The 26,450-nt window shown below is 48.2% G+C and overlaps 1 protein-coding gene across 3 annotated transcripts in view; it reads left to right on the forward strand.

The window, feature by feature from the left end:
* The window catches only part of ZFAT (zinc finger and AT-hook domain containing), an 84,678-nt gene that overhangs the window by 43,328 nt on the left and 14,900 nt on the right, over nt 1-26,450 (forward strand). For all 3 annotated transcript variants that reach the window (XM_077351450.1, XM_077351452.1, XM_077351451.1), the window contains exons 9-15: nt 577-726; nt 4,284-4,457; nt 8,228-8,316; nt 15,865-16,003; nt 23,255-23,367; nt 25,020-25,152; nt 26,035-26,183. In XM_077351450.1, coding sequence (XP_077207565.1) covers nt 577-726; nt 4,284-4,457; nt 8,228-8,316; nt 15,865-16,003; nt 23,255-23,367; nt 25,020-25,152; nt 26,035-26,183 — 947 coding nt within the window. The remainder of the gene's footprint in view (nt 1-576; nt 727-4,283; nt 4,458-8,227; nt 8,317-15,864; nt 16,004-23,254; nt 23,368-25,019; nt 25,153-26,034; nt 26,184-26,450) is intronic.

A 26,450-nucleotide genomic window follows, 5' to 3' on the forward strand; every position in this document is an offset into this window, starting at 1 on the left:
TCATCTCTAGTATCTTTGATTGCTCTTGAGTTTTGTTTTTTTTAACACATGTTTTGAAACGGAGCTGTATGGCCCAATCGCCCGATCATTTCCAATGTGCGCAGTGTCACATCTGGATCCAGAGGCCTTTTGTGGTTGTTAACCAGCTGTCTGCTTAGACGGTTCCGACTCCTCGGAAACTCCCGGGCGAAACCTTAAACAAATGTTACGCGCCTCTCGGAGAGTATTGAAACACATAAATATTTGGTTAGCAAAGCTCTACCCTGTTAGCTGTCGGCCACTCGAGAACGCTTCCCATTGGAAGACAATCTCTGCACGGACGGAAGAACCAGACACTAAATTGTGTTTAAATTGTGACTGTGGAGGCACACAAAGCAATGACCAGCACTGGAAACACCATCAATTAAGGCGGCTATTTCCTTAGAGAGTGAGCCCCCATCACTGAAAGGGGGCAGGAGTAGCAGAACATGACAAGGAATAATGTGAATAAATAGATATAATGTATGCTGGGCATGTGTTTCCTGAATGCCACCGTACTGGTCTTTTATAATGAGTCTTTTTTTTCTTTTTCTCCAGAGGTTTCAATGAACACCATCTCTGAGATTGTGGGCAGGAGGGTTCAGCTGAAAGGATTGATCGGAAAGCGGGCGGTGAAGTGTCCCTACTGCAATTTTTATTTCATGAAGAATGGGTCAGACCTTCAGCGTCATATTTGGGCCCACGAAGGTAACTAGCAGGCTCCTTCCCGGCTTTGAAGTTGAACACAGTCCAACTTCCCCTGCATAATTTACGAACGGATGTGCCGTCACCTTGTGTTCTTGTTGTTGGGAAGCTAGCAGCTTGTAGTTCTGGGTCCCTCCCAGGTTTCTGCAGTGGGACATGTGTATTTAATTGTTTCCTCCCCCATGAAACAGCCCTGCTGTTGGTTGCCCTGAGCCAACTGGGAAGGCTGGGCCGTAAAAATAAAATAACAACAACAACAACAGCAAAAATAGTAGTAGTAATAGTTCTAGTTAGTCTTTTGTCAATGTTATCCTTATCCATTGTTGTTCCTCTATATATTTCTGAAACAGCCCAGGGGGTGGGATATGTCCGGTTGTCCAAGTTGAAATAGGGCCAATTAGGGTGCAGACAGCTTTGCCCTGATTGGCCCTGCCCCTGCAGCTCCCACCCTCTGTCCCTGGACTCTAGCCTCTTTGCTCTCAGACGCCTCAGTGCCTGGAGTGAGCAGCAGGTAAGGGGAGAGGGCTCTGGGCAAAGGATTGTGGTGGAGGGTGTCCTAACGAGGGCCCCTTGGCCTGCTAGGCTGGGCCTGCTGAGGGCCTCCCGGCCTGCTGACTGCCTGCTAAGGAGCTCTGTCCTGGGCCTGCTAATGAGCTGCCCAGACCCCGCTCACCCCACTTGATCTGGCTGCGAGCTGTGGCCCAAAGCCACCTTAAGCTGCCTGGCCAGGGGCCAGTGGAGGGGACCCTTTCAAGGCCCATTCTTAGGAACGGGCTTTGAAGCTAGTTATTATAAAAATGCATCTTGAAATACTACTCATGAGAGCTTAGATGTGGGATTCGAAGATTGGCAAAAATTCTCATGCCAATGAGCATCCAGGCGGGATTCAACTTCTGGGGTTTTTTTTTCGGTCACCGAATTCTGTGTGAGGAGCCTGCAGAGATTTTCTTCTTCTTCTGGGCTTGTGACACGCAGTCTACTTCGTCTTCTAATCTGGGACTGCTAGCATTTTCGTGCACGGCTTGCAGTTCGATGCACGAACCGATTCACTGAAGTGTTCGAGATTTCAGCAAAAGGTGCCTCTGTGGCTTTAGACCTGGGGACGATCCTTACAAGTATTCAGGCTGCCACTTAACGTTGCAGTCCACCAGTGGGACTTTTCCACTAAAGCTGGTGCAAATTATTTTATTATTATTATTATTAATATTAATAACTAGGGACATAGCCCTTTGCATTCAGGAATACAATGGGTGCTAGATTGCAGGGGGGGGGGAGTGGAAGAACTCTGTGGAAGTCCTCTGCCTCCCCCAGGACCAGGAAAGGCTGCAGGCTGGAGGCCCCCAGGAAGGGAACTCACCGGCAGGGGCAGCTTTCATGCAGCAGGGATTTACAACCTCCGAGCCTCGGAGGGAAGTGGAAGGAGGAGGGGGTGGTCAGAGGTGGAGGAGGGAAGGCAGTGGGGAGAATTCTGGAGTTCTGGCCCCTCTGTTGGACTTCTTGATGTCTTCTGGGTTTTGGCCACTGTGTGACACAAAGTGTTGGACTGGATGGGCCATTAGCCTAATCCAGCCTGGCTTCTTTTATGTTCTTTGCTTTAGCACTATCAAAGCAGGGAATTAGCACATCAGCTTTTAGAAGTCTCCTGCTGTATCTTATTTTGGGAGCTGATGCAAAATTTGTGTTAATCAGCTGCAGTCTTGAACCCAAGGAAGTCTGTTTTATGATTCTCCATCTCAGGAGATAAGTCACGAGAGATTCAGTAATTAATATTTTGAACTCTCTTTTGTTTATGAATGAAAACCTAGCCAGCCCAGCGAATGTCCTTCCCCGTACACAGAAGGATAAGTGACATTATTACAGCTGTCTAAAGAAAGCCCCAGGCTTGCAACTAAGGATGCTCCCAAATCGCTAGGAATCCTTGGCACAACAGATTTTAAAATGTGTCTGTTTTCCAGTTCTGCTTTTTAGATATTAACCAAACCAAATCTCCATGCCTGGAACCATAGGGCTGTGCTCTCTGGCGTGCTTCGGCCACTTTGGCAGTCCCTGAAGTCCGAAGCGGCCAGAGCCACGGTGCAGAGGGGAGGGGCAGGGCTGGAGGCAGTGCACCAGCCGGGGCCCCTCCCTTCCGCACTCCGGTGCTGGCCGCTTCAGTCTTCAGTGATCAATGAAGTGGCCGAAGCATGCCAGAGTGCAAAACCCTAATCCTGATTCCTCAAGAACATTGGCAGATAGAATTGGCTCACTGGCAGTCTCCAAGCAAAGGTTGGATACACACTTTTCTTGGATGCTTTAGGACAGGGGTAGTCAACCTGTGGTCCTCCAGATGTTCATGGACTACAATTCCCAGGAGCCCCTGCCAGCATTTGCTGGCAGGGGCTCCTGGGAATTGTAGTCCATGAACATCTGGAGGACCACAGGTTGACTACCCCTGCTTTAGGATGCTTTGGGCTGATCCTGCGTTGAGCAGGGGGTTGGACTAGATGGCCTGTATGGCCCCTTCCAACTCTATGATTCTGTGATTCTGCTTCTGCAGCTTGGATCACGAAAGAATCAAGAGTCTTTTGGGGGAGGTCAAAGGTGGTTGGGGGGAAGTCAAGGAAACTGATCCTTATAGAGTGGTGAGGATTGATCAGGAAACAGAAGATGCTGAACCGTGAACTACCGAGCCAAAGAGGGTTGCATAATTTCTAAGTCCCCTGGTGGCTTATGTGGATCCAGTCACATCAAGATTATCCAGAAATCACAAGGGCCTCATAGTTTTCTTGCAGGTAGTCTTCACATCACGGGCCTGTACATATAGCAAGGCTTGGAACTGTCTTTTCCTGCCCACCATCCCAATTCCACCATGGTTTCACAGTCAGGACTGCAATGTATGAAGCCGTCTGAGGAACTCTCCTGTTCCCATCAGCAGCCACCACCACTTCCTTGAGAAGGGACCGTGGCTGAGTGGGAAAGGCAGGGCTCCCCAGCAGTTCTGAGCCTACCTTTGTAATTCTGACACAGTGTGGTGGGCACAGCCACAAAATGGCTGCCTCAGAAGGCAGAGCTAACCACAAAATGGCTGCGCCACAAAATGGCTGCCTCAGAAGGCAGAGCTAGCCACAAAATGGCTGCCTCAGAAGGCAGAGCTAGCCACAAAATGGCCATCAAAGCATACCTTCAGTCGCACAGTGCAACAATTTTTAAAAAAATCTCCAGAGCCAATCAAATCTCCAGTGCTCCATCAGAAGCAATGCTGGGCAAAAGCTCTACATGGCCTCATCCACTTTCTAAAACCACTTGACAGGCACTAGAAAAGATGTTAGCAGGCACCTACAGCACCCACAGGGATTATCCCGGGGACATCTTGGGCATTTGCTTGGCCTGCAGAAGGTCCCAGATCAGGTCAGAGGTGATGGGAAAGACCTCCTCCACCTGAGAGCCTAGAGAACTGCTGCCAGCCTGAGTGGGCCACACCGACCTTGATGGACCAATTGTCAGATTCAGTTCCAGGCAGCTTCTTGAGTTCAGGTCTGTGGCTCACCACCCGTTTCTTCTGTCCTTGTCCTCCCTCCTAGGGGTCAAGCCGTTCAAGTGCACTCTTTGCGAATACGCCACTCGAAGCAAGAGCAACCTGAAGGCTCACATGAACCGGCACAGCACCGAGAAGACCCACCTGTGTGACATGTGCGGGAAGAAGTTCAAATCCAAAGGCACCCTGAAGAGCCACAAGCTCCTCCACACCGCAGATGGTGAGTCGCTCAACTGCTTCCTAACACCATACAGCAAGTGAGTTTGTGTGACACTTGTTCAGATGTTGCTCACCAAACAACGACATTGCCCAGAGCCATTACCGGTGGCAGCGTGCCAAGGACAGGAGTGTAGTGGGTTGTGTCCTACGCGTGAAAGACTGCAAAGTCTTTCCTTGGTCATTGTGCGGTAACCTTTCTTTACCCCCCATCTCTTTCTCCCTCTCCCTTGTGCTTTGCCTGAGTTTCTTTTTATTTCGCCTCTGCAACACCCTTTGAGGAAGGAAATCTTCTATTCAGCTTTGCCTCCCGTGGAAGTTAGTTTGATTTTTGGGGTCCACCTCCTGTGGAAGCCTTTTTGATTTGGGGCCTGCCTCCTACAGAAGCCAATGCAGTTTAGGGCTCACCACCCCGTCTCGCAATGCCAAAGGTGCTCATAGCATTAAAAAGATTGGAGACCTCTGGTGACGCGTTCTCCCGGTACAACAAGCATTCTTCCACTGGAAAAAGATTATAGAAGAGCCTCTTCTCTCTGGGGATGCTTCTTTCGGGTGCACAGTGCCTAACTTGGCTGAACGGAGAGGTAGGGTATACAGCCCACTGTTTTCATTATGCTTCCATCCTGCTTCTGAGTACCCAGCTTGCTGGGGGGTAAACGGTAATGACTGGGGAAGGCACTGGCAAACCACCCCATATTGAGTCTGCCATGAAAACGCTGGAGGGCGTCACCCCAAGGGTCAGACATGACTCGGTGCTTGCACAGGGGATACCTTTACCTTTACCTTTTTACCTGCTTCTAGCAAAGCCTGAGCATGAGGTGAAGACGTTCTGAGATCTAGGGTTAATTCGGCATGGAAAGCCCAACACAGATCCCTTGCCAGGTACAAGAAGTTTTCAAGGTCTCCACATGCAGTGGATAAATCAAGGGACAGTTCAGGTTGCTGAATATTTTGCAGGCCTTTGTCTTCTCCTGACTGTACAGTAATGGTTATGTTTCTTTAAAAACAAAGAATCATGAGGTTCCGAAAGCTCTCAACAAGTTACGGTTGATTTCCAGGCGCAATTCAAAGGCCTGTTTTGGAACATTCAGATCTCAAAGCTGTCTAGAATTTGAGTATCGGAAGGACCTTCTCCTGCCCTCTGAGCCTTTTATTGAGATCTTGTGCCCAAATCTGAGTGGATCTAGCTGGAGGTGAAGGAGACAGGCCTTACCTGAACTACCTTCCCAGGCAAAAATTGAAAGTGGCCTCGTATAGCGAGTTTTGGGTCTCAGCCGAAGAGAGTTTTTGCTTGACTGCTGTCTTCCTTGGGCTGATGTCACTTTCTTCATTTTACTTATTTGCAGTTTATCGTCTGCTGCTTTTGCACTGATGTTTGCCCTATTTTACTGTAATGTGGTTTTTTTCCCCCCAGCCATTTGTTACTAGCTGCCTTGGAGGGTCTGTATTTGGAATAGAGGAGAGAAAATCTAAATCTGTTAAGTTAATTATTCTCTTGGGGTGCCTTCTGTTTGCAGCTTTATTATTTCACACACACAAACAGCCTTCCTTTCCTGAGCAGAAACTTCCAGATATTCTTCCCATGAAATGCATGGGACATCTTTCTTACCAGGTTTTGGTACAGCTGTCTTTTTGGACGAGGCCAGTCTCCCAGGAGGGGTCCTCACAGTCATTTCTGTGTCTCAGACATAATTCCTGCAATATCAGCCCCCTCACCCCCTGCTACTCTCCAGCTGTGTATTCGGAATGCACACCCAAAAACGGCATGGCATCACAGAATCCAGCTGTTTGGAGTTTCTTGCCATTAATAATTGCCAGTGAAAATCCCCTCCCCTCCCCGAGTTTAATTAGACAGCTGATATTTTAAACATCAAGAATTTTCTCAGTTATGTTTTATATAGATAATTGTCACAGTCTTAATACGCTGTTCCCAAATTTCAAAAAGAACTCCAAGGCGCAAACTCCCCACTTTCTTGACAAGTTAGTGTAAAGCCGTAAATCTTCCTTTTGCAACTCGGGTTCCATTTTAAGGTTGTTTTTGACAGCCGTTCCTGAACGGGCTTCAAATAGCATCTCGGCATCCTAAGCAGGAAGCGGAAGATGGGAACAGGAGTACCGAAGCAGTGAAGGGGTAGTCAACCTGTGGTCCTCCAGATGTCCATGGACTACAATTCCCATGAGCCCCTGCCAGCAAACGCTGTAGTCCATGGACATCTGGTGGACCACAGGTTGACTACCCCTGGATTTAAATATGTCATCCTGATTCTGTAAACTGAAAGCCAGACTGAGGCAGCCCTAAAGGTAAAGGTATCCCTTGTGCAAGCACCGAGTCATGTCTGACCCTTGGGGTGACGCCCTCCAGCGTTTTCATGGCAGACTCAATACGGGGTGGTTTGCCAGTGCCTTCCCCAGTCATTACTGTTTACCCCCCCCCCCCCAGCAAGCTGGGTACTCATTTTACCGACCTCGGAAGGATGGAAGGCTGAGTCGACCTTGACCGGCTGCTGGGATTGAACTCCCAACCTCATGGGCAAAGCTTTCAGACGGCTGCCTAGCTTTCAGACGGCTGCCTTAGAATCATCGAATCCTAGAATCATAGAGTCGGAAGGGTCCTCATGGATCATCTAGTCCAACCCCCTGCACTAAGCAGGACAACCCTAACTGATGGGCCTATTGAAGTGTCTTGGGAAGACTCTTTAAAGTAGTGGTTCTCAACCTTCCTAATGCCATGACCCTTTAATACAGTTCCTCATGTTGTGGTGACCCGCAACCATAATATTATGCAGAAATTAAACCAAAACTGACCAATGGCGTGAAGATCCATTGCTCATGATTTTATTATATATTTTTCCCCCGGGCTTTCTCAGTTCAGTTCTGCCTCCTGTCCCACCATGCCGATCTCGCTCTTTTCCACTGCTCCAGAGAGACACACGCTCTATTTCAATCTACCCCGCAAGGCTGTTGTGTGGATGGCGTCCACCTGGCCCAAAGGGGTCCCGACCCCCAGGTTGAGAACCACTGCTTTAAGGCATGTGTACTGTCAGAGGCTACGGATCAGGGGTCGATCACCAGCTTTTCATGCCAAAGGTCTCAGGTTCAGTCCTGAATGTGTCCAGTTAATCATTTCAAGAATTGGTTTTTGAGAAAGACCTTTCTCCGTTTCCGTTCTTGATGAGTCACGGCCTGTCAAAGTAGACAAAACTAAGAAGGCGATCCAACTTCTTACGAGGCCAATTCAAGTGCAGGTTGGGTGCCCTCCTGAGCTATATCCCACGTCTCTGATATAAAGTCCCAGTAGATGTAAAGCCAAGGTGTTTTAGTTAACTCTGTTCCACTTCCAACTTTGTAAGTCCAAAAAAACACAGTTAAACTTTGAAACCAGGCACTGAAAAAAGAGATGAGATGTTCTTGATCACTGGCAGTCTTCAAGCAAAGGTTGGATGCACACTTTCCTTGGATGCTTTAGGATGCTTTGGGCTGATCCTGTGTTGAGCAGGAGGTTGGACTAGATGGCCTGTGTGGCCCCTTCCAACTCTATGGTTCTATGATCTTGGCAGAGGGGGTAGCTCTTTTTCAGAGCCGTCCAATCTTCAATTTATCGCTTGGACAGCAAACAAATTAAAGGGGCTTCAGAATTGCTACCCCGGCCAACTGGCTGTAGGGACGGGATGCTGAGTGCTCATCCACAACCTGCTCCCTTTCCACCCACTGTTCCCCCCCCCCCCCCCGTCCAGTGACTATTAGCATCTGAATTAACTTGGCTTTCTGTTTCAGGGAAACAGTTCAAATGCACAGTGTGTGATTACACGGCTGCCCAAAAGCCCCAGCTGCAACGTCACATGGAGCAGCACGCTTTGTTCAAGGTAAGGCCGGGTCCCCCCGACCCCGTTCTGCCATTCCTAAACCTACAGATGTAGTAAAATGATACAGAATACATGAAATAAAAGGTTCTTCGTTCTTGTTTATTCTTGTATAGGATCCAACCAGAACGGTATCTAGATATGTCCCGTTTTCGAAGAATCATCTTCCTCAATGGTTTTCCTCACTTTTGAATGTGAATGTTTGGTTTAATTGGCTAGCAGCCATTTAAGCCTTCTGCTTTGCTTCTCCTCACTGAAAACAAAAACTCTGTGGTAGAAGCCCCAAACCCCAGATCCTCCCCATGATGTTGCTGATATGATGACATCATTACATGTCGGAAGTGACATTGGAGTTTTATTTACAAGTCTGAAATCTTGACAGCTGTGTGCCCTTTAACCCATCAGTTTTGCTTTCCCCCCCACCAACCCTGAAGTGGCTGCCAGCCATTGAAGCAGTTGGTATTACTAGCATCCCCATATTGAAGAGCCAAAGGCCGATATATATATATTATTCAATAGAGGTTGAATTTCACAATTTGGACATTCATAACAGTCACATTCAAAAGTGAGGACAACCATTGAGGAAAATTATTATTTGAAAACGGGACATATCTGGATATCGTTCTGGTTGGATCCTATACAAGAATAAACAAAAATGAAGAACCTTTTATTTCATTTATTCTGTATAATTTTACTACATCTATAGTAGCCTTGGGATAGGTTTTTTCTCTTGTATTGTATTGTATTCACTACAAACCGTCCCATTTGTCTATATTTGCTTGTGATTCCTAAACCTTCGACAGAAGCCAATTGATTTGTTACTGGCAGAGACGGGGGGGGGGGGGGGGGGAACGGGCTGGATCCAGATAAAATTTCCGTGTCAAAATGAAACTTCCAAGCCTCGCCAAGAAGCAACCCCGAGGAACACCATGGGGGCAGGGGACTGTGGAGAAAAGCAGGGAATTAATAGAAATGTCTGATGCAGTCTGGATCCAACCCAATGTTGTAAGATTCTTTGAAGACCAGTTGCAAAGGAATGACACTCTCATTCCATACCTGTGCGTCATTTCTGTTCCTGCCCGCAGTTTCTCCTGGCAATATCATTGATTAGAGAGCTGTGTTTCTTCCGCAGCTTTCTCTGTGCTTCCGCCGATGTTCTGGAATGGGTCTCAGCTGGAATCCAGAGGGGGCCCTCGCTGTCAGTCAAGCTGTCCTGTTTAGGAGATTTTTTTGGTTTGTTTTGAGGGACACCGAGTGCTCTGTCCTGATTGGCCATTGCTATTAGGGCTTTTGTGGATGGATTGTTGCATTTTAATCATTCTCATTGTCATTAGTGTTTTATGAGAACCAGCTTGGCCCAAAAGACTGGCTACCAATAAAACGGAATAGCTGGCTATAAATGTATAAATACATGCATACAAAATAATCTGTGAGCTGTAGCTTCATGGCTGACTTGGCGCTGAGCGCTGGGCATTGATGAGCCCAAGATCTGCAACTGGAGCCTGAAGTTGCAGGCTGAGGGTCATGGGGTTGTTAAGCAAGACAGAAGTGAGGCTTACATAAGTGAGTTTGTCTACATCCCTCTTCAACTGGGGTGCCCAAAACTGAACACAGTACTCCAAGTGAGGCCGAACCAGAGCAGAGTAAAGCGGTACCATCACCTCTCATGTTTGTGCATGGGCGGGGGTGAGTTGGAGACTATGCCTGAAGACCTCTAAATCCAAGCCATGGCCCAGGAGGATGAGAACCTACGGGACAGGAGAGGGAGAGGATGGCGGCATGATTAGAAACAGGCATTCTAGAGATGAGCCAGGGTTATGGCCCGAGGTTTATTTTTAGTATCTAGATGGAAAGTAACACAGGGCTGTGATCTTTCTTCTGCGTGTGTCTGTGTGCATGTCCTTCAGAGTCAAATAAAATGCAACTGGCAGGCACTGTACACAAAAGAAAATAAGGTGCAGTCTTTGCCTGCAGGAAAAAGATGAGACAGGCTGGAGTGGAAGGGAGGCGAGAACGATGCCTGGAAGAGTCGGGGGGTTGTTAATAGTCATTTGAAAGGGTCATGGATCAGTGGGAGACTGTTTGCACACCCAGGAGAAGGTCTCAGGTTCAATCCTCAGCAACTCCAGTTAAAGGATCTGATTGTAGAAGAAGAGTTGGTTCTTATCTGCCGCTTTTCTCTACCCGAAGGAGTCTCAAAGTGGTTTACATTTGCCTTCCCTTCCTCTCCCCACAACAGACACCATGTGAGGGAGGTGAGTCTGAGAGAGTCCTGATATTACTGAAGAAGAAGAAGAGTTGGTTCTTATATGCCACTTTTCTCTACCCGAAGGAGGCTCAAAGTGGCCTTCCCTTTCCTCTCCCCACAACAGACACCCTGTGAGGTGGGTGAGGCTGACAGAGCCCTGATATTCCTTCTAGGTCAGAACAGCTTTCTCAGTGCTGTGGCGAGCCCAAGGTCACCCAGCTGGCTGCATGTGGGGGAGCGCAAAATCAAACCCAGCTTTCCAGATTAAAAGTCCACACTCCTAACCACTACAGCAACCTGTGAAAGACGTCTACCAGTCTGAGTGGACAGTCCTGACCTTGATGATCCAACAGTCTGATTCAGTAGGACAGAAGAAAGAGAGGGTGGTGAAGTGATCAGATGTCCTAGAAATGAGCCACTGTGTGTGTGGTCATTTGCTTCTATTTAGAATGAGGCTGATCTGTCTTTGGAGTATCACCATAAAGAGAGAGGGAACAGGCTCCTTAAGAGTTCCCACTGATGCTTTCATTCCAATTGGTGGTGGGGAAATCTATGGCCTCACATGAGGCAAGGCATGGGTTTCGGCTGTATCTTCACGGTCGGATTTGACAGCGAGTTATTAATATAGATTTTTAACTCCTCTAGTTCTCGAGGCAGAGAACGTTGTTAAACAATGAAGCAGTTTTGCTGTCCACGGTTTTTATTGTTCACGCCAAAAGTTGAAGAGTCAGGTTTGTTCTCACTGGCAATGAAAATTAATAGCAGGCTTTAAAAAGAAAAAAAGAAGCATGTGATAGTTCTTGATCAATCCAGTTGAGGGTCAAACAGAAAAAATCTACCATTACTAGGAAATGCTTCCAATGGCATCATCATTATTAATGGTAGTAGTAGTGGTGGTAGTAGTAGTAGTGGTGGTAGTAGCTCTCATGTTCTAGCCCAGGGGTAGTCAGACTGCGGCCCTCCAGATGTCCATGGACTACAATTCCCAGAAGCCCCTGCCGCTGGCAGGGGCTTCTGGGAATTGTAGTCCGTGGACATCTGGAGGGCCGCAGTTTGACTACCCCTGTTCTAGCCCTTTGTTAACCATAATAGGCCCAGGCTCTGGTCAAGGCCAGCCAAATCTCATTGAGTCCAGGGACTACTAGCCTGTTTGTATTGGCTGAGCTCAAGGCTCATTGGGGATATAACACCATAGAGTCCACGTTCTACAGCTGCCATTTTCCCCCTGGTGAACCGTTTTCTGTCACCCTGGTGATCAGATGTAATCCCAGGAGATCTCCAGCCACCACCTGGTCCCTGGCCTCCTTACTGAACTCTGACAAGACTGGGCTATCCAGATCAGGGTCATTAATTCATGGAGCCATCCTAAGTCGGAAGCAGCTCGACGACACATCTCAGAGAGAAAGAGAGAGAGAGAGAAACAGCCAGTGGGTTTTCGTAATTACCACGCGTGGTTTTTCACTGTGTCTTTTGAAGCTGGGCCTAAAAGACCTGACTTGCCCTCCTTCCTTCTTCCATGACCTTGTCAGAGGGCGTTTCAGCTTCGGTCCTCCGTGGGTACCACAGCTACACAGCTTCGTCGTTGCGCAGTGAACAAGATGAGAGTTTACGAGGCTCTTGGCGCCCGAGCTCCGCCTCAGAAGCAGCATCAAACCGTGGCGGTGTTCAGTATTCTAGTCAGCCCCCCGATTTTACATGGATTTGTTCGCGTTCTCCCAAGGGGATTTAGCAGGACATCTGTACTGATTGGTTTTCGTGAAGCGATTGAATCTTACGCTTGGCAGAAATTAATTTCAGTTGGGCGAGCGCTGCGGCCTTAGAACAGGCTTTCTCAACCCGGGTGTCATGAAACCCTAGGGCAGGGGTAGTCAAACTGCGGCCCTCCAGATGTCCACGGACTACAATTCCCATGAGCCCCTGCCAGTGGACACTGGCAGGGGCTCATGGGAATTGTAGCCCGTGGACATCTGGAGGGCCGCAGTTTGACTACCCCTGCCCTAGGGTTTCACGATGGCCCCAGAAGGGTTTCTCTGATCGGGTGGGAGTTAATTAACTTTTTATATGTTTTTAATTTTAAAAAAATGTATTGGGTGCTATGACCATATATGGTTATGTTGACCTACCCACCCCTTCCGAAATGGGCACTGATAGGCCTGGAGGGGCTCCAGCCATACAAATCCTTGCTGGCCAAGGCTTGTTGCATGTGGTAGTGACTGGTGTCTGGAGAGGTAAGTACTCTCATTTTAACTTAACGGTGAGACACGGGGAGGGGGATGGAGCAGCATAGGCCTGCTCCAGCCCTGTTTCTGGCATTAGGGGTGGGGAGGTGGAGGCGATGGAGCAGCATAGACCCGTCCGGGCCCTGTTTCTACAGGCTCCTTTTCGGTGAAGAAGAACAAAGTGGTAGCCAGCCCAGAGTGCTGACCCAGTTTTGTTCACAAATCATCTGAAAATATCCCTGTGCTATCACTTCCTGTGATGTGTGAGTGGCCTGGTGATGTCACATCCTGTGGGAGTGTCTAGGTCATGTCACTTCCGATGCCATGTGACTTCCACGAGTGTTGCAGGAACGTGTGGCCTGCTGACATCATTTCCGGGAGTTTTCAAAGCCTGACACATGTTTCCAGGGTTTCCCAGTGGTAAAAAGGTTTAGAAAGGCTCTCTTAGAACCTCTGTCCAGCTAGGGGATGGAGGGATTTCTGAGCTTAAGGTTCTTCACTGAAAACCAGTGATCTCATGGGTAACCAGGGAATGTACTGTCTCCCTCCCTTCCCTTGTGCTAGTGCTGTTGCCCCTGCTATTTGACATGGTGAGTAAAGGGTAACCTTGATTGCTGGACTTCCTCCCTGGCCCCATAACCCAATTCATCTCTTTTAGTAGTCATGTTAGAATGAGGCATAAGCTTTGGTTGCCTTCCCTTCTGCAGAAAGAAGCAAGCCAGGGCCTTAGTGCAGGGCGTTAATTTTCATTGCCTCGTAATTCACAGAGTCCCTCATTCAATGCTGCTGCCGTTTTGTTGTGAGTTCAGAGCAAGAGATGCTACCTTGGCCCACGATCCATCTTTTTACGGAGGAGTCCAGGGTTTAGCAGCCGTGGCCAAAAAATACTTTGGCTAGCAGTTTGACACAGATGTGGCGGTGTGCTTTTTCAATCGCTGGCTTCCTTTGCCTTTTCAGTTCTCCTTGTTATGTCAAACTTCGTGGGGCATAAAAAGTCAATAAAGCTGGAAATAATGAGTCGCGGGATAGGCATGTGTTGCTTTTGGAAGGGTTACGTTATTGAACCAATGAGCTCACTAATATCCAAGTCAGGGGTCGTCAAACTGCGGCCCTCCAGATGTCCATGGACTACAATTCCCAGGAGCCCCTGCCAGCGAATGCTGGCAGGGGCTCCTGGGAATTGTAGTCCATGGACATCTGGAGGGCCGCAGTTTGACTACTCCTGGTCCAAGTTATGATAAGTCCAGATGGGATTAACTGTGACCGGTAGAGTCACCGGGTCCCCCTGGACACTGACAGGAATGGGGATACGGGGTTGCCGGATCTAGGCTAGGAAACCCCTGGAGATTTGGAGGTGGCACAAAGAAATTAGGGGGGTGGGACAAAACCCGACCTGGAAAAAGGTTGAGAACCCAAAAAATGTTGAGAAAAGCAGAGTACCAGATTAGGTTCAAAGTACTGGTTTTGACCTTTAAGGCCATTCACAGTCTGGGCCTGACTATCTGAGTTACTGCCTCTCTGAAGAGCATTATGCTCAGCCGGTTCCAACTGGCTGGTGGCCCCGGGCCTACGAGTGGTGCACCTGACGTTGACCAGAGACTGGTCCTTTTCGGTCCTGGCCCCTACCTGGTAGAATGAGCGGCCAGAGGAGACCTGGGCCCTGACGGAACTTAACCAGTTACCGACAGGGCCTGCAAGACAAAGCTCTTCCACCAGACATTCGGTTGAGGCCAGGCTGCCACTAACATCTAAGACCCCCCCCCCCCCCCCGCAACACTGTCCCTTGTAACATCCATACTCCGGCAACTAAATATAGGAAAGTAATTGCAGGGGAGGCTGGAAGTGAAGATGCAGTAAGTTTTTAGCTGTTTTATTCTACGCTGTTTTAATGTGATGGACACCACCCCGAGACTGCTGGGCCAAGCGGAGTAGTCCTATAAGCCGAATAATAAATAAATAAAATGTAAATAAATCAATAACGTTTAAAAGAATATGTTCAGTGTAAATATATGATTTGTATTTTGTTTAAGGAGCTGCAATATATAAAAATAGTACAAATGATAAAACGGCAGGGAGTTACGCTTATTTCTGTAGATCACACGCTTATATCAGTTGCATATCCAGACATTCAAAGGGCTGCCTCCAGTAACCTCCCTGCTAGAAGCATTTGACCGGTTGGCTATCAAAAAAGATGTAATCTGTTTTAGTTTAGAGTTGCTCCAATTTATTGAAAGAAATGAATAACTTCAATATTTAATATTCAATAGATATTATCTTCATACCTGTAATATGCAAACATGAACCAAAATTGGTTCTGGTTTCTTTCCATAGCCTGTTTTCAAAGTTAATTTCTTCCTCATTGGTTTCATTGAATCATAGAATCACAGAATCATAGAGTTGGAAGGGGCCATACAGGCCATCTAGTCCAGCCCCCTGCTCAACACAGGAACAGCCCTAAGCATCCTAAAGCATCCAAGAAAAGTAACACAGAGGAACACACGGCTGACTCTGCTTCACACCAGGAGAGGTTACTGGAGGCAACTGTCTGGGGAAAAAAAAATACTCGTTGATGCACAAGCATTTATAATCTCTAGTGAGCATGCAAGGGACCTCTGGGTGATAACTAATTTACACGCATATTTTATATGTATTTCTGTGTTTTAAAATGTCTCTGTGTGCTCAATAGTGACCTCTGAAGAAGACCTGTAAAGGTCAATTTTGTTCAGGGGATCTGATCTCTCTAGCCTGGAGATGTGTCTTTGTCCATTTTGTTCAGGGGATCTGATCTCTCTAGCCTGGAGATGAGTTGCAGTTCCAGGGATCCCCAGGTCCACCTGGAGGCTGGAATCCCTAGTGACTGGCCCCGAAGTTTGGCTCTTGGGTCCTTTTAGCACAGGGGTAGTCAAACTGCGGCCCTCCAGATGTCCATGGACTACAATTCCCAGGAGCCTCCTGCCAGCGAATGCTGGCAGGGGGCTCCTGGGAATTGTAGTCCATGGACATCTGGAGGGCCGCAGTTTGACTACCCCTGTTTTAGCATGCGTGTGAATCCGGCTCATTTGTTTCCTTTCCCCTGTCCCCTAGCCTTTCCGGTGTGGCCACTGCCATTACTCCTGCAACATATCTGGTTCCCTGAAGAGGCATTACAACAGGAAGCATCCCAACGAGGTGTACGTCAACGCAGGTTCCAGCCAGCTGGCAGACGAAGCTCTCCTGGAACAAGGTTTGTTTCAAGGCGTCATGCAAACGCTCCCCACTGAATTCAGATACAATTCGCTTACCTTGTGCAGGGACATGCTACAGCACTCGTAGCTTTTCCAGGAGTGGGAAGGGGTGGATTTTTTGTTTCCTTTTTTATTGATCCCCAGAGAAAGTCTTTTGGCTCGGTTTTTGTTAAAGACGTGTTGGCAGAGCCAACAGATTGAGGTCAGGAAGCTGCCAGAATGCACTGGCATTCTGCTCAAGTAGAAGGCAGCTTTGTGAGTGTTTTCATCATTGGACGGATTCAAAACTGTGTCTCGTGTTGAGAGCCAGTTTGGTGTAGTGGTTAGGAGTGCGGACTTCTAATCTAGCATGCCACATTCGATTCTGCACTCCTCCACATGCAACCAGCTGGGTGACCTTAGGCTCGCCACGGCACTGATAAAACTGTTCTGATCAAGCAGTGATATCAGGGCTCTCTCAGCCTCACCCACCTCACAAGGTGTCTGTTGTGGGGAGAGGAAAGGGAAGGCGAACGTAAGCCACATTGAGACTCCTTTGGGTAGGGAGAAGCGACATATAAGAGCCAACTCTTCTTCTTCTTCTTCTTCTTCTCTTCTTCTTCTTCTTCTTCTTCTTCTTCTTCTTCTTCTTCTTCTTCTTCTTCTTCTTCTTCTTCTTCTTCTTCTTCTTCTTCTTCTTCTTCTTCTTCTTCTTCTTCTGTTTCTCAAGTTTCCCCAATCGATGCACATTTTCCAGAAACGAGTCCCGCAGAACGCAGCCAAAAATCAATCCCGAATAAAATGCTAACCGCCCCATCTGGCCGCCGTACGCTCTCCTCCCGCGATGATCTCTAAAGCCGCTGATGATAAAAAGGGGCTGAAAGCTGAAGGGGAAAGGGAATTATCAGGGACTCTTAAGTTTTATTTTTAAAGTTTTGTAAAAGAGCATCGTATCCGGATGCAACTGGCGCGGGGGGGGGGGGGAGGAGGGGGGGGGGGTGCGTCTGTGCTCCTCTCTCATCACCCGAGGGGAGTTTAGCTGTTGTGTCGCTGGCAGCCTGACAGCACGATCCGAGAGCTTGCGGAGTATAAAATGGATTTCAGAATGCAGGACACAACAAAGCGAGTAGGAAAATAAGGGAAGTTAAATTAGATTGCATTGTGTTTGAAAAAGCTGAGAGCTGTCGCGGGGCGGGAGAGGGGAGGAGGAAGGAGACGACTTTTTGTATATAATTTCTGAGAGTTTCCGAGTTATTACCCCCACGCCGAATGCTGAAACGCCGAACTTTTTTTTCTCTCCCCTTGAAAAGCATCTTGTGGGGATTTAAAAATTTTTCCCCTTTTTGTTCCACTAGACGAGATGCCAGAATCGCGCCACGGCCCCAGATAATGAATAAAACATAATTCTCTCAAGCGTGACATGCAAAAAAGCGTTTCCAAATTCTTTCTTTCATTCTTTGGGGGGAAAAAAAACAAGAGAAGAATCCACGTCTGCTGGAGGCACATACTCATGTTCTAGCAAGACTGGGGTGGTGAGTCAGGCCGAAAGCTTTGGGAAAGTACACAGAGCCCCCCTCCTTCCGCTGCGGCACAGATGGAGACCGCTAGGCAAGGCGGGCACAAGGGGAGCCTGCTCACACTCGGGATCTTTTGCTAGGAGCAGAATGACAAAAGAGCAAAAGAGATGGCGAGATAATACAGGCCAAGGTGTTTAATGCCTCAAGAACTCCCATTGGCCGAAGCTTAGCAAGGCAAAGGTGGGACAGCACCTGGACACGTGACGCCATCCGCGCATTGGTCCTTCCAAGACGGTTTGGTCTGCTCAGGCTGGCTGTGCCTCTCCAGGATCTCTGGCAGAGCTTTTGGAAGATGGTTTTCATACCTGGTTTTTTGCTATCCAAAGGAGTCTCAAAGCAGCTCTCAATCGCCTTCCCTTCCTCTCCCCATAACAGGCACTTGGCAAGGTAGGTGAGGGATGCCAACCTTCAGGTGGGATCAGAACAACAAACAAGACACACATTAGTAGTAGTAGTAGTAGTAGTAGTAGTAGTAGTAGTAGTAGTAGTAGTAGTAGTAGTAGTAGTAGTAGAAGAAGAAGAAGAAGAAGAAGAAGAAGAAGAAGAAGAAGAAGAAGAAGAAGAAGAAGAAGAGGAGGAGGAGGAGGAGGAGGAGGAGGAGGAGGAGGAGGAGGAGGAGGAGGAGGAGGAAGCAGCGGCGGCTGTTATATGCCATTTTTCTCTACTCAAAGGAGTCTCAAAGTGGCTTACATTCACCTTCCCTTTCCTCTCCCCACAACCGACACCCTGTGAGGCGGGTGAGGCTGAGAGAGCCCTGATATTACTGAGGAAGAAGAAGAGTTGGTTCTTATATACCGCTTTTCTCAACCCGAAGGAGTCTCAAAGTGGCCTACATTCGCCTTCCCTTTCTTCTCCCCGCAACAGACACCCTGTGGGGTGGGTGAGGCTGAGAGAGCCCTGAGATTCTTGCTCGGTCAGAACAGCTTTATCAGTGCCATGGCGAGCCCAAGGTCATCCAGCTGGTTGCATGTGAGGGAGCACAGCATCAAACCCGGCTCGCCCGATTAGAAATCGGTGCCTCTAACCACTACACCAAGCTGGCTCTAAAGGTCCCAGATTCAATCCCTAGCAACTCCAGGAAGTAGGCAGAGTACACTCCAGAAATATACAAACTACTATGTACAAAAAGTGGAGACACTTATTCAAAACATACAGCATGTATTAACAAATGTTACGTTACATCCGGCTTTCTCAGCCAAGGTTTCTCAAATGGATGGGAATTCATTATATATATATATATATATATATTTATAAGTTTAAAAAGCCATCTCTCCACATGACTAATTTCCTTCTAAGTGGAGGGGCCTGGTCAGTGTCCAGGCAGAGGTCTTCAAGATGGCTCTCCATTAAATGTCTAGGGGCCCACTTCTTCCTTGTGGCTTTAGATCAGGGGTAGTCAAACTGCGGCCCTCCAGATGTCCATGGACTACAATTCCCAGAAGCCCCTGCCAGCGGATGCTGGCAGGGGCTCCTGGGAATTGTAGTCCATGGACATCTGGAGGGCCGCAGTTTGACTACCCCTGCTTTAGATAGATTCCGAACATCATAACCAGCCATGCCTCATAGCCGCATCGTGGGTAGGCTGCAGAATCCAATTTAAAAACCACTCCAGCATTTCTAGAGACGACCGTCCCTCCCTTTGAATACCTTGAAAGAAATGGATGTCGGTCCCAGATGTCTAGGCAAAGTAGTTTGAAAGGCCTTCATTTAATTTTTCAGCCAGTAGTCTGATCTGGACACTTTCCTCTTATCTCTTCTCACTGCATTCAATAAATCGCTTAATTAAACTAGTACATCTCAACCCCCGAAAACCTCCCTCAAGGACCTAGTTTCTTGTCTGTCTTGACGGATCCCAAGAATCTGGTGAGTCTCTGTGTCGGTCTGAAGCAGTAGACCAAAATTTTAGTCCGGGGGAACCTTGAACAGCAAATATTTTTCATTCAGCACCTATGCGCATGAAAGCTTGCTCCTTGAATCCAGTTTTGTTGCTCTTAAAAGTTGCGACTGGCTTTGAGAAGCCCCAGAAGTGGCACAATCATGCAGAATATGGTTGGGAAGCAGAGCTGTGGACACGGGCCCCTCCCCTTCTCACCCCCTCCAGGCCCATCACTGGATATTTGGGGGGGGGGATTGATAACCATATATGGTCATATCACTTGATACATGTTTAACAAATTGTACAAACGTATAAAAATGCATTAACTCCCACCCATTTCTCCATCCTGGCCCCCACCTGGTGGAATGAGCTCCCAGAGGAGATCAGGGCCCTGAGGGAACTCGAACAGTTCCACAGGGACTGCAAAAGAGAGCTCTTCTGCCAGACACTTGGTTGAGGTAGACCAGTACCACCGCTTCTCATCGGCCCCCCCCTCAGCCTTCTTCCTGCACCCATCATTGCAGATTAGCCCACCCACTGGGCCATCAGTAAGGGTTGATTTATTGTTCTCCCCAATGTTCTATTGTTCATAATGTTATAGTTATTATTGTATTATTATAAACTGAGTTATTTGCATAGTTCCTGTTTGATGTCAAGATGGATGGGTGGGTGGGTGGGTGGATGGATGGATGGATGGATGGATGGATAGATGAAGGAAATCCTTCCAGGGCCATCAAGAAACCCCAGGGTTTCACGAAACCGATGGTGGAGAAAGCCCTTTCCGCTGCTTCAGACCAATACGGCTCAAGAGTGTGAGGCAGGCAGAGGTTTCTATGCCAGACATCTCACCCACAACGCATTCCTCTGTACAGCAGTTCTGCTTGCCTCTAAAAGGTAAAGGTATCCCCTGTGCAAGCACCGAGTCATGTCTGACCCTTGGGGTGACGCCCTCCAGCGTTTTCATGGCAGACTCAATACAGGGTGGTTTGCTCATGGCAGACTCAATACAGGGTGGTTTGCCAGTGGCTTCCCCAGTCATTACCGTTTACCCCCCAGCAAGCTGGGTACTCATTTTACCAACCTCGGAAGGATGGAAGGCTGAGTCAACCTTGAGCCGGCTGCTGGGATCGAACTCCCAGCCTCATGGGCAGAGCTTTCAGATGGTTGCCTTACCACTCTGCGCCACAAGAGGCTCTGCTTGCCTCTAAGTTCCCCAATTTGTGGATGAAGGGTATGAAGAGATGTTGAAAAAAAAAAAAACTGGTCATTTAATTGGGGGAGAGGGGGTCAGCTGGCATCTGCTTAGGTTTGCCAACCTCCCTGTGATGGCTAGAGATCTTCTGGGCTTACAACTGACTGATCTCCAGGTGACAGAGATAATTCAGCGGGAGAAAATAGCCACTTTGGAAGGTGGACTCTCTGTTGCTGGCAGGGGCTCATGGGAATTGTAGTCCACGGACATCTGGAGAGCTGCAGTTTGGCCACCCCTGCTCTATAGCGTCCTACCCCACTGAAGTCCGTCTCCTCCCCAGACCACACTCTCCTCAGGCATCTCCCCCAGGTCTTTTGCAGTGCAGAGCTGGCAACTCCATGTCTGTGATGATCTGGCCAAATATCCATCACAACATCTGTTTATTTCAGGGGGGGGGGGTTTGCTTTGGAGTCTCTCATTTGATCCTTCTTGTTGTTGATACATTATCAAAATGAAAAGACTTTCAAGGGACAGCATGTTAATCTTTGTTTGTGAAATGCAGCGGCCTCTCTCAGGTGGCATTTCGGGAAAAATGTGAAAGTTACTCCCTACGATTTGGTACTGGTGTCAGAGGGAAATAAGTCATGTCATTCGGTGACCTTCCCTCCCCCCACCCCTCTATGTTTCCAAAGTATTTAATGAATTGGATAGAAATTAATTTTCTTCAGCCGCGGTGTCAATTAACCGACACACAGTTTTATGCTGCTGGCTCGGTTGCAGACTTTCCCATTTGTTGTTCCTTAATTAAAGTCGCCGTGACAGAGGTGGCGGCTTTAATTAACGGGGTGTTATTGTTACAGTAATTTAATTTAAAAGAAATATCGAAAGGTCTCTCTCCTAAGTGAGTTTTTATTAAGTGGGCAATCGGGAAGGAATATTTCATTTCCATTCCTGGCGTCTGATGATATCTTTGTCTTATCCTGTGCCAAGGGTAGCTTTTCTGCCCTGCCACGATGCCTATTAAGGTCTTTAATGGAGACGCCATTTTGATTACGCACAAAGCCAGGCAGCCCATGATGTATAAGGCAAGCAGAGCAAAGATAAGGGAGAGGAATGGGAAGGCGACTGTAAGCCGCTTTGAGCCTCCTTTGGGTAGGGAAAAGCGGGCATATAAGAACCAACTCTTCTTCTTCTCCTTCTCCTTCTCCTTCTCCTTCTCCTTCTCCTCCTTCTCCTTCTCCTTCTCCTTCTTCTCCTTCTCCTTCTCCTTCTCCTTCTCCTCCTCCTCCTTCTTCCTTCTCCCTCTCCCTCTCCCTCTCCCTCTCCCTCTCCCTCTCCCTCTCCCTCTCCCTCTCCCTCTCCTCTCCCTCTCCCTCTCCCTCTCCTCTCCCTCTCCCTCTCCCTCTCCTTCTCCTTCTCCTTCTCCTTCTCCTTCTCCTTCTTCTTCTTCTTCTTCTTCTTCTTCTTCTATAGGGCAGCTCCCCCCCACACACACACACACACCCCATGTTGTCTTGGCTGTAAGATTTCATGACAAGGCTTAGAAAATAACTTGAGGCAACAGTTGACTTTAATCCTCAGTTATGAAAGAGTATTTCCCATCAGTCCGTACCCATTCTCACGAGAGTTCCCTGCAAGATTCCGGGGCTTCTTCCGGAGCAACTGTCAAAATTAAAGCTGAGGAAAGGAAGGCTTTAAGGCTTGAGAAAAGCCAAGAATGATTGCCGTGGGGAAAGGGAACTAAACCGAAAATTATTATTATTTTTCGGCCGAAGCCTAGTTGGAGGGAGGCTCGAATTTTCTCCCATCCCCACTGTCTCTAAGAGGCCCAACAAAATAGGGGGGGAGCATGCAACGCTCACCGCAAACATTTTGGCAACACACTGCGGGAAATCCAAACGCTCATGCTGTAATTGATGATTTTCTGCTTTTTCGCAGTAACAAAATTTGCTTTGCGGATGGCAGAGCCCGCAGAGCTAGAAGAGCCCTACCCAAAAGGAGTTTGGTGGGGCAAGGGGCGTTTGGGGACTAGAGGGATTTATGAAGCCAATAAATGAATAAATGATGGACGGATGACAGACGGACAGACGCTAAACTTTTTAAGAAGTTTCAGGCAGCTGTGTTGGCCCACGCAAGATCCCCAACAAAAGCGAAACCCATTTCATACTTCTTATTAGGGTCAAGCAAATGACGCAAACATAGCAGCCTGGTTTTTGTTTAAACATGATATGCAAATGCAGAGTGGTAACATGCTGTCTGAAGCTCTGCCCATGAGGCTGGGAGTTCGATCCCAGCAGCCGGCTCAGGGTTGACTCAGCCTTCCATCCTCCCGAGGTCGGTAAAATGAGTACCCAGCTTGCTGGGGGGTAAACGGTAATGACTGGGGAAGGCACTGGCAACCACCCGTATTGAGTCTGCCATGAAAACGCTGGAGGGCGTCACCCCAAGGGTCAGACATGACTCGGTGCTTACACAGGGGATACCTTTACCTTTAATATGCAAATCCGGTGTTATGACTGTGGGATCTTTTCTTTTCTTCATTGGCTATAAGTGAAAGGATTCTGATGTCTGTATCGATATCACCTTAATTTCATTCTCCCCCCCCCTCCCCCGCTTCCCTCCCCAGGCGGTATCAAGTGCCCGGTTTGCAACTTTGTGTACGGCACGAAATGGGAACTCAACAGACACCTCAAGAACAAACACGGACTCAAACTGATGGACGGGGTGATGAAGTGGGAGGTAAAGCCCGCTGTCCACGAAATATTAAGCGCAGGTTGAGGGAGGGAGGGAAAGAGAAAACGGGAATGAAACGAGAAAAGCACCGCAGAAACAGGAGAAGGTCGGGTGGCAGGGGAGGTGAAAGGCTGAGTCCCTGAAGAGCTGCTGCCTGCCTGAGTAGACAATACTGACCTTGATGCAGCATTCCATTATACGGCAGTTTCATGTGCGTTCATGTAAGTTCCGTATGTCCTGCCCTTGATATTAGGGTTGTGCGCGGCGGCGTCTGAAGCTGCTGCTCCACCCCGCCGCAGCCAGCACCTCACCGCAGGGGGGGAGGGAGTGTGCTGGCTGCGGCGGGGTGGAGCAGCTGCTTCGGACGCCGCCGCGCCCAACCCTACTCAATTCTACTAGCCAGAAAAAGAAGTCCTCTCTGCTCACTTTCTCCCCACCATGTATAACAGTTTGGATCACTTTTTCTCACCCGCCTCCAACCCAAGGAATAGCTTCAAACTTGTTTAGCCTTTGCAAACAGGGATGTGCTCCAACCCCATCTCACTTTGAGTTCCTCCGTTGAGAAATGGAGGAATGATCAGGACCGGATTGCCATGTATGTAAAATAAGCCCAACAGTTTGAAGGGGAAGTTAACTGTCTAAATCATCCACTCACAGCAGGGGCCATACCACCCCCTGGAGGGCCCTGGCACATTTGAAGGGGCCACAGAGTGGAAAATGTAAGAAGGGGAGCCCAAAGGGTTTATGGGGAGTGGGCTGGTAATTGAACCAATGAAATACCCTTTTTGTCACATACGACTTCATAAATTGGTAGAAAGTTTGACCTTTGTCAAGGGGGAAAATAGATATGATGCCGTCTATTCTTTTGTGTCTATTTGAATTAATACATTCAAGAAAAGAAAAAGAAACGCACTGCTTCTCTTAGTCAAACGTTCTAGAAATCTGTCTCGTGTGTATATAAGACAGGGGACATTGAGTAGAGTTAGTTCACTCTTAGCTTGGGCCTTTTTTAGCCTAGCTCATTGTGCATGTGGCCAGCCTACCGCAGGGGGCCCTGGAACCCAAAAACAGCACCTAAAAGGGCCAGGGCCAAAATAAAAAAAAGTTGAGAATAGCTCATCTTAACTGATTGGTGCTAACTTGAAAGGGACGCTTGCAACTCTTGATGCAAATTTGCCCTTTCAACCTTCAAAAGACAAAAGATGAACTGAAAGTAACAGGGTTCAATCCCGTACACCCACATCTGAAGCAGAGCCATTGTCTTCTGGCAGAAGGCAATGATCCTGCGTTTGGGCTGATCCTGCGTTGAGCAAGGGGTTGGACTAGATGGCCTGTATGGCCCCTTCCAACTCCAGAGCCCATTCTGCACACATAGGATAATGCACTTTCATTGTGCTTTGACAGCTGGATTTTCCTGTGCAGAACAGGATAATCTACCTCTAAAGTGCATTGAAAGTGGATTATCTATTGTGTGCAGAATAGGCCCAGGATTCTGTGATTCTGAAGGTGCTGCTGAGGGAGAAAAGTGCCCCTTTTAGCAGCACGGATCCATGGAATGCAACCCACAGCACTTTGTACGCTGTTATTCTCTAAACGCTGGGCAGCGTTTGTGATGCTTCTGATTCTAAAATCATTTCTTTTTGGTCACCACCCGGCAGGTTTTGCAGTCCACCGTGGAAGTTACGGAGGAAACGGCTGCCCAGTATCTCCACGTCACAGAAACGGAAGACGCGCATGGGACTGAGGCGGCTGTGGCCGCGTTGCAGAACCTGCAGTATACCTCAGAGAACGGTAAGAGAAAACGACGGTTTAGCAAAAGCGGTTTAAAAATGCTAAGGTTTCAACCGCTTGTTCCTGTTACCTTGTTAATCCTTATGGCAATGCTATAAGGGTGAAGCAACGCAGCTCCAAGCAACCAAATGCTTTTAAAGATGAGTTCCCTCAAGAAGAAAAGTTGGTTCTTATATGCCGCTTTTCTCTACCCGAAGGAGTCTCAAAGTGGCTGACAATCACCTTCCCTTTCCTCTCCCCACAACAGATACCCTGTGAGGGAGGTGAGGCTGAGAGAGCCCTGATATTACTGAAGAAGAAGAGTTGGTTCTTATATGCCGCTTTTCTCTACCCGAAGGAGTCCCAAAGGGGCTTCCATTCGCCTTCCCTTTCCTCTCCCCACAACAGACACCCTGTGGGGTGGGTGAGGCTGAGGGAGTCCTGATATTACTGCTCGGTCAGAACAGTTTTATCAGTGCTGTGGCTCTTTGACAAGGATGTCCCCAAATTCATCATAGGACAGGACACTTTTAATGCTCTAATGAAGCTTATTGTGTGTGAAATTGCACCCCACCCTCTTCTGATTGAAGAGCTCTGCTCTAATTATTGAAGAGCAGGACAATGGATTTGATAAGGGAATAGGGAAGAAGGGTGTGTAGCAAACGATACAGAGGAATCGGCTGCCTAAGGAGGTGGGGAGCTCCCCCTCACTGGCAGTCTTCAAGCAAAGGTTGGATACACACTTTTCTTGGATGCTTTAGGATGCTTTGGGCTGATCCTGCGTTGAGCAGGGGGTTGGACTAGATGGCCTCTATGGCCCCTTCCAACTCTATGATTCTATGATTCTAGAGTATGGAAAGTTGGATTCTATATTGGTTTAAAGCTGTTCTGTTTCTGACGCAGCCATTTCTCCTGCCTCTACCTGCGAAGGCGGACAACTCGAACCCACGGCTGTCAACATCCTCCAGCAAATCATCGATCTGGGCTCCGAGCCCCACGATGCAGCAGCCGTGGTCGCCGTGGCCCCCAGGACCGTCACTGTCGTGAAGCAGGTGAGGGTGGATTTCCGCTTCCTGCGGAACGTGAATCTTGTTTGCCTCCCCCCATCGGGAGCCTGTCCGTGGTTAATTAAAAACGGGCTGAACAGAATGTTGGCCGGTCAGGCAGGATGGATTCAGGGAATGTTTCAGGATTGAGGCCTCTCCGGATCACCTTAGATCTGCCTTGAAGGTTGTTAGTTTTGTGCTTTAAACTTAAAATGATCAAAATGGTTGTTCAAATATACGGAGGGGTGTTACATCCGAGTGTTGTAAGGTGGC

Source organism: Paroedura picta, chromosome 9 (assembly GCF_049243985.1).
Source record: "Paroedura picta isolate Pp20150507F chromosome 9, Ppicta_v3.0, whole genome shotgun sequence".
Lineage (NCBI taxonomy): Eukaryota > Metazoa > Chordata > Lepidosauria > Squamata > Gekkonidae > Paroedura > Paroedura picta.